Genomic DNA, 18389 nt, shown 5'->3' on the forward strand with positions numbered 1-18389 from the left:
TAAACTGCAATCATTTTCGTAAATTTTTTATTTATCGATGCAAGAGATATTAATGAGCACTTAGTTTCCGGGAGTTGCTTTATGTATGAACACCGGATATAACTTTTCGTTATCAGGTAGCAAGGATCAGTGTCCCAGTATGCTCTAAAATTATCATCAGAGAAATCTATTTGAAAATTAAATATCAGCACAAGCTCAGTTACTTCCGTGGACGAGCCACAAGCATGTTAAATTAATGTTGAATTATTTCGATGCCACACATAACGTTCCTTAGCGTACAATTCAAGTCTTATTGTAAAGAATGCTGTTAACCAACGAGATAATGCCAGCTGAGAAAAGCAAAGGTCTTCTGTCACAGCCAAATATTGCAGTAGCGTGCTCATGCAATCAAGCCAACTTCAAAGCACAAGACACCTTTGGTTACATAACCTTAATTAACTTAACGATACTTGACGATAAACAACATAATGCCGCGAGTTAAGTGAGACTAGGAGAACAATCATTGCACGTGTTTTGAACACTTAACGGCAACCCACGGTACCAGTAACATAGATACGAATAACGTGGACGACTGCTTATCAATACGCAGATGAAAGGTTCAAGCAGAAGCGAAGTGGAAATAAAAAGGAACACGCAAAACTCAAACTCCTACCTTTAAGACTGTTCACAGACACAAATGTGGACGTACGAATTGCATAATTTACGATAATTCGAAGACATGAAAATGGCGGACGGAGATCATATTAATTCGATCAATCGCAAGAATAAAAGCTACGGTGATCATGAAATAAAGAGCGTGGCAGCAGAAACCTAAAATGTCATGTATGAGACTTCATAAGGAGTAAGGTGTCTCCTACTCATGAGTTGAATGGGTAGGACGTGACTAGACTTTATTGGAATTTTCTTTGCCGACCGTTGCGGAGCACACGAGCGCAGTGCATTACCTCGCGTGAAGCACTTACACAGCGGAGTGAGAACTTAATTGCAGAAAATAAACCAATGGTCAACATGGATGAACTGAGCTCTCGCTCTCACGCTGGACTTTTACCCAGTTGCCGCACTCAATCCACAATGCGCGCAAGAGATCATAGAATGAAATAGCTAAATCAAATATCGAATAGCTTAATTTAAAACAAAATATAACAAGTGGCACCTGCATGTGCAACACATGCCGTGTAAGTTCTGGAAACGCTAACGTGCTAACAAATCATAGAACAGCAACATAAAAAACATACAAAATAAATATTTTATGATTAAAAATTATGTGATACTTAAGTAAAGAGAGAGAATTCGATGAGAAGAGATCAAGATTTCAAACAAACAACACAAAATCGTGTACAAGCCTAAAATCGTAGAAGCGATCAACTGACAGAATTAAAGTCGCAATGATGTTCAGCACCAAGCTAAGTTCGAAAGATCGGGCTAAAAGTGTCCTAAAAAATAAATAGGTACACTTGGCTTACACTGGGAATTCAATCAATCTTTTCTGCTGCTGAACTAAGTAGTGTCCGTTGCCTCTTCTTCTGCAGCAATGGCGCTTAAGAGCTTCTATCTTCGATCCCCAGAAGGTAGTGAGTGTGATGAGGAGTAGGAGAGCAAAGCAAGAATACACGACGACCCTCACAATGTTACGCCAGTGCCGCCACTGCTGCAGCTCCTGCAGGTACAGGAACCTGTTGCGGTAGTTGGGCGGCAGCTCAAAAGACGAGGGCTGAGGATACAGCGACTCGTACGTGTCCTGCAGCAGTGCCAGAATCATGTCGTTATCGCCGTGTTCAGGGTCGAGGTTATTGTTGAGGCACACGAACTTTCTGTGGGAATGGAGAAAATTGCTAGGCACCAATTCATTGAAAACGCTGTAAACCAGTAACTCCTTACTAAAAAGCTGATTAATTTGCAATGAAATTCATTTGAGATTGTGTTTCGAGATTGCGCCTAATCTGCTAACAGAACTTGCCTAATTACTTAAGTTACGAAAACTACGACAGAAGCCGTAAACATTCTATAAAAAAAGTGTGTTCTGGAATTTTTACCGCGTTGACCGAATTATAGTAACTCGTTATTCAATGCCATAATGCCCAGCCATAAAATAACGCCATCCAGGAAGCATGCTATCATATTCAAAAATATATCGTCAGAATTGAATTCGAATAACATTCAACATGTCGTGAATTGCGAGTTTTAGACAAAGTAAGGCCAGAAAGTTTGAAAATTGCGCACCTGGGTTCGCGTCGCACTTCATCGAGCATCGTGATGACTTTAGAGAGATTACTAGAGATCATCTTAAAGTGGAGCGAAGAGTCGGAGACCTCAGTTGCCCTGTAGCGCGGCACGGCCCGCAGCGGCGCCAGCAACGCATGCACTTCTTCGCACTGCTGCACCAGCGCCAGGCTTACTGCAGGCTGCGGGGCGGGGTTATAACATTTGTTCTTATTAATTGACGAGCTATGCAAACAGAAACGAAACGATTAGCTGATATTCTTGAGTCAACGTCTTGATAGACAGATAGACTTGAGTCAAAATTTTTAAATATCACGATGAAGTGTTTCTTACTGCAAGTCTTACAAACAAATGATGCAAGTCTTATAAACAAATGACGAGGTCGTTGAAATAAAATTCATACGAGAAAAGTTAATGATGATGTTAGTGTAGGAACTAAGACCGGTGGTCCAGCCATGAAAGTTTGACCAGTTCAGTATTAGAGAACGCGGACGAACAATATGCATGAGATAGGAAGTAAGCTAAGCATGGAAATAATTTAACGGAAGAAAAGATAGATGATCTTACCACTGCCTCTTAGGGACAGACATATGATCAGTATGTGTCGTCCACTAGACGAGATCAGAGTGGTCATAAATGGGTGGCGTGAGACGAGTCTCTGTACTCACGAGACACGAGTCTCTGTACTCACAAGATACGAGTCTCTGTACTCACGAGATACGAGTCTCTGTACTCACGAGATACGAGTCTCTGTACTCACGAGATACGAGTCTCTGTACTCACGAGACACGAGTCTCTGTACTCACGAGACACGAGTCTCTGTACTCACGAGACACAAGTCTCTGTACTCACGAGACACGAGTCTCTGTACTCACACGAGTCTCTGTACTCACGAGACACAAGTCTCTGTACTCACGAGACGCGCGACTCTATACTCACGAGATGGGAGTCGGCATATCGCTCGTAGGGCGGCGTGGGGACGGGAGGCACGTCATGCACCAAGGAGCAGTTGGAGAGCAGCTGATGCAGGAGCTTCACGCGCGCAAACTGCACCGGGATCTCGCCTACACGCGCCAACAGCGTGCGGATCTCGCGGTCTGACCACGTCCTGGTATTATGGAAACTTCGTCAGCAGCCGTAACTCCCATCAGCCAATCACTGATAATCATTCAAACTAAATCTACCAAAACAGATGAGAAATCTGGCCATTACGTGTACTTACATGGGCTGCTACGTGTACTTGCTTGGGCCGCTACTGTGCTTGCTTGGGCCGCTACGTGTACTTGCTTGGGCCGTTACGTGTACTTGCTTGGGCCGCTACGTGTACTTAAGGAAGTTTTGTTAATACGGTCTTAGGACCTTTCGCTGGGAACTACCTCAACGGTGATGCTGGCATATAGTCATAATTCGAACTATCGTGCATCTTTTGTTGCTTGCACTTGCAGACGTTCAACAACTAACTCAGAGTTGTGCGAAATGAATAGACTAATAAATCACTTTTCGCATCAGCCCCGTTCTAAAATTACAGCAAAAACTTCTTACGAATTTGCTCATAAAGTTCATAACGCTTTTTTATCTTAATTATGATGGATTGAATTTACCTGCATTCGCAAATCTTAAATTTTAAAGCTCTATCCCTTATCTTCCGACCTGACAACATTGTATAATAGTTGATAGGAAAAATAGTGGCTCTTTAGAACCCCTTTTTAAATAATTCATCGAATATAAAGTTAAGTGAGCAGAAATCGAATTATCCATTAAGAAGTATCATCCAGACACATGACACATTCTCGATTGTTATTACTTGCAACTTGAGCACAGATCCTGCAGAGCATAGAAGTTAGGGACTTGGTCTTCGGCAAAAACACTCAGTAGAGTTTTAGGTAAATTGTTCGAACTAACTCAATAGTTACCGGTACTTTAATCTTTGACTATAAATATATTGTCGGCGTAAGTATGGATTGTAGAATTGGTTCTTCTATAGGAATTCTATTGAAGACCAGAGAAAGAGCATTATCAAACATTTCCTCGATTTTTTTTATAAGTCGAACAAGAAAATCGTTAATAAACCCATTCTCTGATCATCAATCGTATTTGGAAGTCTCCAGTATGGTAAAACGGAAGCCATTTGTCAACTTGAATCACAGCCTCTTACCACTCATGAGAGCTTAATAACCAGGCACAACTTTCAGTTAAACTTACCCAGAATTGTCCGTATCAAACTCGACGAAGATTTCCTCGATAGTTCTGATGCGGGTGGCGCCCAGCAAGTAATAATAGTAAGAGAAAGCGAACTGCATGTCGTGGCTCTGACGCACTTTGTGCGATGACGTTGCTGTAAACTCGGCCGCAAATCTGAGGACAAAACGGGTTATTTATCAATGTATGGGAAAACAGCGTTAAATGAATTGAGATATTCCATCGCTGGACATATGGCCAGGTCTACAAATTATTGTCAATTGAGAGCATGAGGCATAACTGAAGCAAGTTCACATACAAAATTATTTATAGAATATGTAATAATTTATTGCAAATTGAGAATCCGGTCTAAAAAATGTTAATTTTTTAACTTCGGGAAAAAAATTTAACCTCGGGAAAAATCGGGAAAAAAATTCCCAGCCACGATAAGAAGAAGACAAGAAGATGCCGCAAAAAATACCTGTCTTGTAGGTCGGTCATGACAGAGATGTTGATGAAGTGCGGTGTGTGTGCGGGCACTTTGCGTATCTTCATGCCGAGCTCTTCGTTGTAAACTCGGTTGACGTAAAGCAGCGACTCCGCAAACATGTCTAGTAATGCACGCCTACCAGGAAACTTATTTTCCATGTCTGTTACTAAAGAAGTAACCACGAAATGGCTTGATTTAAGAATATTATTCTCTGGTATCTTTACTGAAAAATTTTGTAGAGGCTTATTGTAAAATTTTCGGATAAATCTACTATTAACGACTAGAGAATCTCCCAATCTAGAACGCATCTTCCTAATAATCTCATCCCAATCAGATTTATCTGAAGAATGACATTCAGGTTGTCTCTCCCATGGAAAAAAACCACGATAGCTTTCTAGATCACCTGAAGTTTTATCGTGAGGTTCACTCGATTTCAAATCTTGACTTTGAGACACAGAACTTTTATGGACAGACAATCTATGTTCAGATGAAGTAGATTTTGTTGGAATGTTTAGAAATTCATTCAAATAATCGAATTGCTGCCTAGTAAAATTTTGATGTCCATAAGCAGTCCAGAGCAATTTACGCCCAGTGCTGACATTCGCAGGATGAACAACAATATTTTGCACAACCGGAGTCTCAGAGGAGGAACTTTGATCCCTTTTTAAATCAGCTACCCAGGTCTCAGGATATCGTTTTAAATTATTTTCGAGGTGAGGATGATTCTTTACGTACTTTTCGACAATTGCCGACTTTTTTACTTTAAGACCAAGTTCCGTGAGATGTCCAAGAAGATACAGTTGCTCAAGATGCGCAACCTGCATTTTAATGTTAGGTTCCATCTTTGACAGTCGAACGTCAACGTCATGATACAACGTAGAAGCGTTGTTGCGGGGTTGAAGCAACTCCGGCGAATGGTATGTAAAGTTGAAGTGAAGGGGAGTTGCGGTGGCGTTATTGTCGGGGCTTTGCTGAGGCTCCGCAGCGGGATTGTCTTCGACCACGTCACTCACCGACACCACATATTTGAACTGCACAGAAATAAGTTCAAAGTACAATTTAGGTTAGTTTTTCAGTGAACAAAATGAGATAAGTGACCTCAACGTTATATCACTACTTTAGTTTGATTTGCGTCGGAAGACTGAATATACTGACGTGCAGTAAAACTATTCCTATAAAGAAGACGAACAAAATTTGAAACGCGCTGATTTTGCTTTTTTTTCATTGTCGATACTGCGATACAAGTTATTAATTTCAATAAAATAGTTCTTATATCTACGAAGTCAAAACGATAGCGGCTTATAGGCAAATAAAGTAATTTAGCAACATTAGAACTGTCAGCAGGTATATCAACTAGTGCCAAGGTCAAATCAAGAAGTTTTCCAAATTTAGAAAACTTTAGGAAATGCACCGCAATAATTTATTAAAATACAATTAAATAAATTAATTTAATAATTAATTAAATTAATTAAAATTAAAATACATTACAATTTTTTAGTTGCATCACAATTTTTAGTCTCCAAATATCATGCCAAAATAATTAATTTGTTGTCATGCTTCTAAATGTCCCTCAGATGGTGATGCTTCATACTTAGGTCACACTTCTTACTCAGGTCACACTTTTTACCCAGTTAATACTTCTTACCCAGGAAATATTTCTTACCCAGGTCACACTTCTTACCCAGGTAATACTTCTTACCCAGGTAATACTTCATACCCAAGTCATACTTCTTACCCAGGTCACACTTCTTACCCAGTTAATACTTCTTACCCAGATCATACTACTGGCTATCTTGTTAATAATTTTGATATGCAAGTGCAGATCTTGTTCCAGGTCTGGCGTCAGTACAGCAACGAGGAGCTTCAAGGTGGTACTGGCAGTGAGGGCGAGAACTCCTGCGTGTTGCAGGTCCACTGGCAGGGCGTACGGTGGACTTGGTTCTGCCTGGGGCGCTTGGCCAGACGTGAGCGTCGAGAAGTCGCCCTCGATGGTCGTATTGGCACCGAGCACGGCTGACAAATCCAGCCACCATGAGCGAGTTCCTGCGTCATTAGTGAACATTAAGTTTTTATGGGCGAGAACAAAAATTTGCTTCAGGAGCTGAGTTTTTACAATTATGCAAGAAGTGACTTTTTCAGAACCTATTTAAATAAGTCCCAATTCAGCATAATAATTCATGATTAGAGTCTAGCAGTCCAGATTCAAGGGTTAAAGTTATCTAATTTTTACGTTTAGAGGGTTGCTTTTAGTACACAGATTTTTATTTGATAATCCCTCATGACTTGAGTGAGATATTCTGATTGTATCAATAAACGCTCAAAAAGGTGAGGGAAATAATTCCAGAAATGTTCATCCCAGCTGCAATAATAACATTAGTGTTGTCTATAGTCGATATAACACATTAGTGTGTCGTAATTATGTTCATTATATAGGTAGTCATGCAAAAATAAAAATAAAATGGTGTCTAAATGTAGACCAATGACTTGACAATCGACATGAGAAACCAATTCCAATATTTATTACCAGCAATAGAACGCAAAATCACTAATAATAAAACTGTAAGGCTTACCGTAATTGGCTGAGCTACATTCACACGAGCTCTACGGCTTAGCCTCAGAACAAAGCCAGGATATGGCACAACAAAGAGACGTGAGTTAAATCAATTTTTTGATGGATTAGTTTCTTTCCACTCTCAACGAATGACTCGTCTTAATCGGTAGGCGGCTAACAATTATGAAGTAACACCTCGAGGCATCGTGTAATGAAGCGAGGTGTTGGGATGTGGCAGAGGCAGCTGAGGCAGATGTCGGAGTTCGCCGTCACCACAATCGCCGCAGTCGTAACCACATGACGCAACATTGCAAGCCTGCAAAACATATTAGGTTAGACAGATCTGTGGAATACTCGTATTATTCACACTAATGCCGGTAATGTCGTGTTTCCGTGGCCTAATAATAATCGTTTCTGACTTGGCCTCTTCTGCAGATAAACAATCTGGACTTGCGGCATCAGAGTTTATAATAGCTGGTTATAAGTTCAGGATCCATCGAAGCCAGGGCCATATGACATGTGCATTGTACATGTAAACCTCACATTGCTCCACATGCTCAGCAGAACTGACGTGACCACAACACAACTGACGTCACCACACCACAACTGACATCACCACACCACAACTGGCGTCACCACAGCACACTGACGTCGTCACAGTAGCCGTCTGCCAGCCAGGAGTCGATGCAGGTGTCAGCGCAGGCCCCGGGGCCAGTGCCGGCAAGGTCCTCGTAGGCGCTGTCCAGGCCACCGTCATCGGTGTAGTGCGAGCCGCCGAGCCCCACACCTACACATTAGAGGCTCAGGTAAACCATGCGACGTAATATTCAAACTAGTTTGAGTACATGTAGCGGCTCAAGTATACCCAGCTGTACAAGAACACCTAGCGGGTCTAGAACACTTAGCAAGCAAGTACAGGTAGCGGCTCAAGTACACGTAGCGGCTCAAGTACACGTAGCGGCTCAAGTACAAGTAGCAACCTACAAAGTACACGTAGCCAGCTTCTAAGTAGACATAGCAACCTACTAAGTACATGTGACAACCTACAAAGTACACGTAGCGGCCAATTTCTCGTCGTTTGGTGGGTTTAGATTTAGTGTTTGGTGACAAGAGTTACGAAATCTAGAGGTAGCTAATATTGACGGACGCAGCGCTTCACCAAACTGACTTACGTATGTGACACAAAATTTGAACACTCAAGTGCATTAATATATTGTAATATCATTTCCTCTTGGAAATTGATTTGAAAGTTATGTGTAACATTATAAAAATTATTTAAAACTACTTTTGCTTAACTAGCCTTCCACTTTCCACCCGTTTCGTAAATTTTTGTCTATTGGCCTCAGGCCAATATTATTTAATCCTTTGATCCATATAGATAAATCATATTCATTGTACGGGCATCTTAGTGTCAATTCCAAGTCCTCTTACCCATTTTAATGTCGACTCCGAGACAGTCGTGACCATCATAGCTGCATATGGAGACGTTACATGGAACGTCGCAATAACCATCCGCCAGCCAAGAGTTGGCACAGCCCGGGGCACAGCTGGGCAGCTGCCACGACAGGAAGACTCGCTGCCCTTCGTCAGCAGAGTGGAAGTCTTGAGGCCAGACAGGCGCACCCAACATCACGTCGTCGTTAAAGTACAAGAAGTTGAGTGACAGTCCGGGGATCCTGAGAGAACATTACGCATTAGGACCGAGCAGCGGAGGAGACGTGAGTTAAGCATGCAAACATGTACCGCGAACATTTACAAATAAATAAAGAACAGCAACCTTGAAAAATTGCTACAAACGTTGTATACAACAGTCTTGTCCGTTTGGCTATGTTCGTCGAAAATTAATTTGGTGTTAGGGACTAGAGACAACAAGTGATATGAAAGGCGTCAGTTTGCCATGTTCAGTCAGCCAAAGCTAACAAAACTTGCTGAATAACAGCAGACATTGAGTCACCTCATACTTTTTCAGCTGCCTCAAGATTACACTTACACTTTCAGCTGCTTCAGGATTACACTTACAATTCCAGTTGCTTCAAGATTACACTTACACTTTCAGCTGCTTCAAGATTACACTCACACTTTCAGCTGCTTCAAGATCACACTTACACTTTCAGCTGCTTCAAGATCACACTTACACTTTCAGCTGCTTCAAGATTACACTCACACTTTCAGCTGCCTCAATATCACACTTTCAGCTGCCTCAATATTACACTTTCAGCTGCCTCAAGATTACACTTTCAGCTGCTTCAAGATTACACTTACACTTTCAGCTGCCTCAAGATTACACTTTCAGCTGCGTCAAGATTGCGCAAGAACGAACCGGTGCAAATGACTCTCGATTGCAGGGGAGGAGTATGTAGGTAGGTGTGAGGCGTCAGGGAAGATGGCAGAGTGAGGCACAACAGTGAGGCGGGGATGGTCGAGGTCAAGCCAGTACGGCAGTTGGCCGTTGGTGACGAGGTAGACGTGGCGCACCCAGCCTGCGTATCGCTCCAGCGAGCGCAGTGAATAGCGAAGCTCCTGATGTACATGGGATACTTGATAGTAAACTGATAATTATTACATAAATTGCGAGAGAATGACGGCCTGCTGCTTAGTCGTAAACTATTAAAAATAATACGAGTTGGCATGAGTAATACGCACTACTTGGTAAAAAAAAAGGTGATTGCTTGCAAACTGTATTACTTATTTCATGAATTTAAAAGGAAATGTCATGCAATCAAGAAAAAATTGATAAAACCAGATACAGGTTGCAGAAAAGGGAAGAAAACACAAAGTAACGTGACTCAAAACTAACTATTTTTTCCAAGCTGAAGCTAACTGGTAGTAATCGTACCTCACTGTCCTGGAATCTGTTGACATTCACGCCATCTCTAAGCTTGTCGTTCTCTACAGACTGCAGCTGCAGCAGCGCCGGCAAGAACTGAACGCGTCCGCTCAGTAGCGCGTCAGGAACGGCACTGGCGTTTTTCTTCATAGGGGATGACGAGCTATTGGCGGCCTTTGCATGATTGCCTTTAGCTTCCAGAAATGTATTTCTTTTGCTAAGACGCTCGGGAATAAGAGTATGTGCATATTCAAACTTAGGTTGAGACTCTTTTGAAGATGCAGCACCTTTTTTGGCAATATCAAAATCCTTTACAGATATATCACTGGCTTTCTTCAGCGCGTCTGACTTGACTCTGTCAATGAGATAGCTATCGCGTACGAGTTCTTTACTGGGCGCATCAGACGTTGCGGTTTTAGGAGGGTTAGGACCTTCAGTCCTTTTTGACAATTCCAGCTCGTTTTTAGCAACGTCAGCAACATCGCCGCCTACACGAAAGTTCACTCTGGTGTCAGTTGCTTTTACTTCGCCAAGAAGCAAAGATTTGGATGATCTTTCTATGGACTGGCTATCCCCTTGCCTCTGCTTGAAGCGACCTCCTAAAACTAAGAGACGTCGAGGACTTCCAGCAATAGCTTTTTCACTTAGAGTTTTCAAATCATTTTGGTATTTTTCTTCAAGATACAGTTTTTCATCTTTGTATTCTTCAAAACCGACATTTCCTTCATCACTAACCGACTTAAGACGACGTGAACTGGAGATTTTTTCATCAACCCTGGCATGGACCTCTTTAGCTCTGGGCACATCAGGATTAACATTCTCCGTCAGCAAAACAGAGCCATCTTCAGCTCTCAATTTAATCTCTGCAGTCCGCGACGACGTCTCGACACGCTCGTCAGCATGAATTTTCTTCTGATGTCCCGGTTTATACTTGGCAAGCTTGGGAACTGTGTTGTGCAAGCTCGCCTCGACGCGTGCCATGTTTTCGTTAATTCGAGGCGTGTTGTACTGCATAACAGACTCCTTGAGGTCGTCAATAAGGAGTCTGTCAGTGCACTCTACGAAGAAGCCATCTTGTATTAGCTCTCTGTCACAGCTCTGGCAAAATAAAAGCAACAACTAGAAAAAAGCTATGAGGCTAGCACATCAACATTCATGAAAGAGAAAGCAGAAAACCATTTTAGCTGAAAGTTTCTTACTAAAGAATTACAGAATATATATCACTTGTTTGCTTAAATCGCAAATTAACTAAGAATTTAAAAGCAAAGAAAAGTCCACAAAAATTCATATCTTTATAGAAAACGTTTCGGAGACCAGCTCCATCATCAGTTCGTAGAATTTAGAATCACAAATCAGAAGTCACAAATTAATACATTGAAAGCACAGAACAAAATTAAAAACCTAAATTTACAAGTAATAGACGGAGCAAAAAAACTATCTATTAACAATTTCAAGGGGATAGGAGCTAGCAGCTATGATATGTTACTAAAATTTAATGCAAATTCTGGTATGAGAAGGTAAGAAATACAGTCATCATATTTTCATGAAATTCTTTAACTAATACTATATACATATTTACAAAGTTTGCGTGTAGGTTTGCTAATAGACTGGCACCACAAGAGTAGGTATAATGGCTGCAGAACCCTAAAGTGTCGGGATATTGCCTCAATCTGAAAATTTTTCATTTGTGAGAGAATAGGAAATGATTGGATATAAGGATTGCATCAGTAAATGAAATTTGATTTAGCCATAGGTTGTTATGAGTTTAATTTTAAAGATGCAAAATCGTTTTTTAAAAACTTCAGAACAGGAGTATAAAAGGAAACCTTTCTCCTATGAAACATGTGGGTTAAAAATAATTTATACCTTACTAGTATACATCAGCTTCGTCATTATTAACAGTATTAGGGATTACGGGAATGACAAAACTTGGAATAACAGGATTATCAAGATTACAGGAATTATCAAGCCCGGCAACAGGGCAAGCCTACTAGTCGCTAGTGCAATATCATATATAAATACGTCTTTAATGAAGCCGTTAACGTATTTTCTTTATCTGAATTATTTCAACCTCTGATAAGCATTGAGGTGTTTTGTAAGACTCACTTCAGCAAACTGAGGTATGGATTTGGTTAGCTTGTAGAACAATACATTGATATCTTCTTCCCCTGCCGTGTTGATGATGAAAGCTGCTGTGTCACGTGGGACGCTCCAGCCGTGGCTCTTCTCTGTAAAATAATAAACTTAAATATACTATCAAAAAAGCCCAAAATTTGTATGCTTGACTCCTATTTCCTATGCTTTACTCGTACTCTTCGTAACATAATAATGTCAGCATTTATTATTTAAATAATAACTTTGCACGAATAGAATGATCCACATGAAGAGATACAACAAGGTTTCCGGAATCATCTAACATCTTCCGTTGATGTCACTTATATTCGGGAATCGATTGATTTTTGTGGTGATGATAATAGTGAAAGATTACTGAAATGAAACTAAGATGGAAAATATCAAGACAATCATATGATTAAAACTTGTGAATTGATTGGTGGCATGTCCAACCTTTGTGCTTTCATTAATAATTTAGATCTTTAGAGATAAACTTATCAAGTTTAAAAAGGGGGATTTTGTTCATTGCTAGATGCGTATATCGGAGAGAAAAATATTCTTAAGAAACAATCATAGAGAACATGAGTATGTACACCACTTTCATTAGGAGCTTTGCAGCGCTGTCTTAGGTGGATATTTACCGTTGCAAATCATGAAAAATTGACCTAAATTATTGCTAGATGTTCAATTCACTATTCATTTAATGTGACCTGAGGTAACAACAATCTACAGCTGAAAGTGAAACCACTTAATGCACGAAACAATGTTTAAATAAAGAGCAGCAGCATGAATATAATTTTTATACATATATTCTTATATTAGTATAGGCTGGCAGAATTTCTTCTCTTAAGCAAGTTTTGTTAAAGACCAGAGAATTAGTTTTATTTATTAGCTTCTTGTTAGTTTTTTTAATAAGTTATACTAAATTCTTCGTAGGTGTTGGAAGATTGAAAATTAAATTACCGATAGACATTTTTAATATTGAACGACGTTTCGAATGTACAACATTCATTTTCAAGTTAAAGACGCATTGAGTAACGAAATTTGGGTTGACATATGTACGAAATCAAGTAAATTGGATACCATTCAAATAATGCTAAAATTTTGTTAACGTGATACTACCTACAGGAAGATTTTACAAGCGCAAAAACTACTCGGAAAACAATCTCAAAGTTCTAACGAAGCCGGTGGTTTGAAGGTTGATAGCTGGAGTCCTCTCCTTAATGATGAGGGCCTCTGCTATAGCCAGTCGTATAGGATCGGGGCACCGCATAATATATATATTCTTATATACCTATTGATAATATATATTCACACACAAAGAGCAAGCATAAAGCTCACCTGTCGACCAGACAGCTAGACTAGGGGTTGTCTCAACCCCAATTTCCAGCATGCGCTGTTGTACGTCTCCCAAGACTGCATCTAATTCTGGCACATCTTCAGCCTTGCCAGTTTGCCCATCAAACTGTTCTAAACCATCATCACCAGCTTGATCTTTAGAATCAGAATACATAACTCTAGCCACTAAAAAGTCCTTTTCAGCATCTCCATATTGGGCTATAACTCGCTTGATGCCGGCCAGTTTAGGCGTGATGCGTAGCATGGCTGACATGGTGTCAGCATCCGCAGAGGTGTGACTGCAAATAGGAAAATTGTCATTGAGCTGCTGATTATTGACATGTAAGTATGATGTTTCCATTATAAGCAATAGAAATAAATTATAGATGGCAGCATTTTAGAAAATTGTCATTGAGCTGCTGATTATTGCCAGGTAGGTATGATGTTGCTATTATAATCTATATGAATGAATTATTCAGATGGCACCATTTCAGAAAATTGTCACTGAGCTGCTCATTATTGACAGGTAGGTACGATGTTCCTATTAGAAGCAGTATGAATGAATTATACAAATGGCGACATTTTAGGTCAATCTATTCAATTTTTATATTATACAAAAATAATAATGATAGCCAGAAACCAATAAATGATTTTGTTTGAATAAAAAGTATGTAATTCAAGTATGTTAAATATTTTCAAGTATAAAATATTTTTAGAATGTTTGCAACTAAAACATCATAAATATCATAGGAAGACTGGAATATCTCATTATTAGGATCATTTAGAAAACTACTCCTGCCTGTAGAATATGATTTGTTATGTATTATGCCAGCTGGCATAACACAACTAGGTACCATATAGAGTTCTTTTGTTACCAGTAAACAATTTTCTGAAGTGAAAATATTGAGAATGCTAACAATTATCTAAGAAAATTATTGATAGAGTGTGTTATACAGGTCAAATAGGCAGGCAATCTCTGTCCAATGTTGGCAGTCAGTTTTTCTATAAACTAGGTACATAATATCCAAATAGATCTTACAAACATTAACATATATTCTTAGTATGAGGTTTCACACAATACATTCATTCTCTCTATAGATATTTTGCAATGGTTTATAAATGATTTATAACAAATTTCCTTAATAGGAATGATTCAACTTTAAGACATATTGGTATACAGGATTATGGTACACAATATAAATGATAGATACCTACTGTATTTGCAAAATATTCACAAAGTTTAGGTGCAACTCTGATCATGCAATTTTTCTGTTGAACTAGAGACTTAAAAAATCATTATCAGGAAAAAATATAAGTAGCAATTGATGGAGTGAAGGGTTGTTATGGAATGTTCTTATGAGTTTTTTCTTCTAAATTAAATAGTTATTATCAGATTCAGTGTAGAATACTCACAGAGGTAAAGCAACATATCTGCCCAGAGTGCAGTAGTGAGGAGGGCTACAATGACCGGTAAGATTTCTAAGCACTTGTCGGAGCCCTAAAGCCAGCTGTGGGTCTGATCCATTAACCCACGTGTACACAACATCAACAGGAAGTACAGATGTGGCCAGGCTGGAAAAAATATTTTATTTAATCAATATAAATGAATGAATATACTATATAAATGAATTATTAAACAGTGTATTAAAAGATTTAAATTAGTACTCTATATTGCTGTAACATTTATTTTCAACAAATTAAATCATAAGAGAAAATGATGAAGAATCAAAGAGCACAAAAAAATCTTACTTTGGTAAGAAGAATTTCCCAGCAATGTTATCAGCAAACACACCAGTGGAAGCAGTATGAGGAGGCTGAATTCCAGCCTGCAATATAAAACAAATTCTCAATATAAGTTTAAAGTTGATTTCTGAGCAAATTTCATGGCATCTATTCAGTCGTAATGAGAAATTGTTATTGATACTGGAATATAAATACTAGTACGGTATTGTGATTTTAAATGAAACTACTATTTCATGTATAGAAAATAAATGGAATTTCTTTGAAAAAAAATTGTAATAATGTGCCTTAAAAATAAATCAATTTCTACACCATGAAATATTTTTCTACTATCTTGACAAAAATTATTTACAATACATTATATCATTCATGAATAGATATTATATAAGTACCTACCTACAGAGATTTTTATTGCAATCAATACAATGTCAAGTACTATTTACTGTATATAAGCATCATAATTTGTATTTGTAAGACAATGATTTAAATAAAAGATGACTCATTGAATGCCTTTCTTATCTAGCAGAAATATACCTATATTACAATTGTATATAAATTATAATCTCTGATTGACAGAAGGAAATAATTAATAATATTCACCATTGGGTTGCAATTCATCTCTTGTTAAAGTTACACAAAGAAGTTAAGCAACTTGAAAATATTATTCTTGAGGTAAATTATGCTAACAAAATTAATATTTATTTTTAAATTTAGAGAAATGTTTACAGAATTAAAATGAAAGCACAGAAGTAAATCAGTTATATACAAATACTTCTGAATAATTATAACCAAACAAGCAGCTAAGGCAGACCATGACTTGCCTGGTAACAAGCTGACCAGTATCCGAAGAGGAAAAAAAGTGCAAGACATATCATTGCAGAAAACACAAAGAAGCAAAATGAACCTTTGCTATTCTCTACTGCTAAGAGATCCATCATCTTACGCTGGAACCATTTCTTCCAAACAACCATGATGAATTAATTCTAAGCAAGTATTATTCAAACAACAGCATTAATTATGATGATTTTCATAAGCTAAAAGAAAATACCCAAATAAAGTTCTATATGCAATAGGAAAAGCATTGAAGAATAAAATGCTTCCATGATTATCATGTAAGTCATATGCAGATCACAGCTGGTTACTCTGTAGTCTGTAGGGTTGGAATTTATTTATGTTCTTATTAATAATTAATGATGCCAAAGTGTAGAGTGGACTACACAATACTAGTACCTTAAATATTAGATAATACTCCTAGTCTCCTATGAGAAATAGATAAAAAAAATCCTGATAATTTGAGTTAAGGAATTAATATTTTCTATAGTTATGCCATACTGGAAAATTCCAAAGAAGCCATGATGATGAATTCAAATGAGGCAAAAATGCGATGCTTGTGGCAGTGATTCCTAGATAGCCAGGCTATAGGCTATAGCCCATGAATAATTTTTCGGTATAAATTAAGAAAAAATATGCTCACCAATAATTTTTTGTAATAACCTATGAAATATTGTTTTACTTTACTCAAAAATGAAACAATTTTGTCCAATATTCCATATTGGACAAAATGAGCTGTACTGCAGTAGTGTGCCGTAAAATGGGGTAACTTAGACCACTTTTTTATAAATGATGCCATTTTTTACTAGCTAAATTAAACTTGAATTGAAACATGCAAAATACAGGTCTATACTCTAGCTTCACTCACCACAAATTGCTGGCTCCTGCCTCTCATAATCTGTATGAAATTTAAAAAAAAGTGATGGTCTTTGTTACCCCAGCTCTTGGGGTAACTTAGACCGGGTGGTAAAATCAATTATATTTTTTGGTAAAATAACTCCAGGTTTTGGTGCACTGTAGTAGAACTCTTCTAGTTACATATGCAAATGACAAACTAGAGGAAAGTGTCATAGTTTGCAAATGGGGGGCACTGCCCCATAATGAGGGAAATGTGACTACCTAATGGCAGCCCTGATGGGGTAATACTGACTGGCTTGGAAATTAAGTTAAAATTATCATATATATGACTCTGTAGAGTCTGAAATATAAAGAAAAAACATAAATAGGCTGTCAAACATAAAATATGTTATAAATGTTAATTTCCAAGCCGGTCTATGTTACCCCGTCAGGGCTGACATTAGGTGGTCTAAGTTACTCCATTTGGGTGCAGCGCCCCCCATTTGCAAACTATGACACTTTCCTAAAATTTGTCATTTGCATACGGTATGTAACTAGAAGAGTTCTACTACAATGCATCAAAAACTGGAGTTATTTAACCAAAAAATAAAAAAATTGGAGGGGGTACTATGACCGGCTTTAAATAATAGCTTTTTTTCATGGGTCACATTTTTAATTTTTTAACCTATTAGATATGCAAACTTTTCAAATCTTTCTATTGTGTTATGTAGCCTCAGTATTAGGCCTTTAATGCCCATTGACAAAATTTTTCTATGTCAAATAGTTTTTGAGTTGTGGGGGTTTTTGTTAAAAAACAAAAAGTGGTCTAAGTTACCCCGCCGGTCTAAGTTACCCCATTTTACGGTATGCAAATAGTGAAATCAGACAAATTTACAATTGCTAAAAAATTTCAGTGCCCTGCTCTAAAGGTCACATATAATGATATATACTCTTTGCCAGTCTATGCCTCTATGGCAATAAGGCTTAAAGGCTATAAATTTAATGTCTTGAAACTTCATATATTGCTTTGCACTTTGCAGGTAAGGTGCTCTTGCATTTTTCCTAAGAATTACCAGTAGTTAAATTTTACCTAATTGAGATAATTCATCTTCATCAAGTAAAAATCTACCAGCTCCAGAAATCCAGTGATCCACAATCAAGTAGAGCTAGATTCAAATTTTACGGTTTCACATACTACAGTAGGTATTAAGTAGACATTAGCCTCTAGGCCATTAGCCATTATTGGGAGACAGGAATAGGTGCAG

At 38.4% G+C, this 18389-nt stretch overlaps 1 protein-coding gene across 1 annotated transcript; it reads right to left on the minus strand.

Annotated features, from left to right (window-relative positions):
- Positions 1-35: 35 nt before the first annotated feature.
- On the minus strand, positions 36-16605 carry LOC108673148 (N-acetylglucosamine-1-phosphotransferase subunits alpha/beta-like). Its single transcript, XM_018160935.2, has 16 exons — positions 16278-16605; positions 15466-15542; positions 15130-15288; positions 13720-14015; positions 12373-12494; positions 10276-11364; positions 9760-9959; positions 8871-9115; positions 8090-8226; positions 7635-7755; positions 6660-6931; positions 4880-5919; positions 4423-4575; positions 3160-3328; positions 2221-2402; positions 36-1811 (listed from the first exon to the last, which is right to left on the minus strand). The coding sequence occupies exons 1-16, from the start codon at positions 16425-16427 to the stop codon at positions 1460-1462; spliced, it is 4764 nt and encodes a 1587-aa protein (XP_018016424.1). The 5' UTR covers positions 16428-16605; the 3' UTR covers positions 36-1459.
- Positions 16606-18389: the final 1784 nt, after the last annotated feature.

This window comes from Hyalella azteca, unplaced genomic scaffold (genome assembly GCF_000764305.2).
Source record: "Hyalella azteca isolate HAZT.00-mixed unplaced genomic scaffold, Hazt_2.0.2 contig7398, whole genome shotgun sequence".
NCBI classification, from domain to species: domain Eukaryota; kingdom Metazoa; phylum Arthropoda; class Malacostraca; order Amphipoda; family Hyalellidae; genus Hyalella; species Hyalella azteca.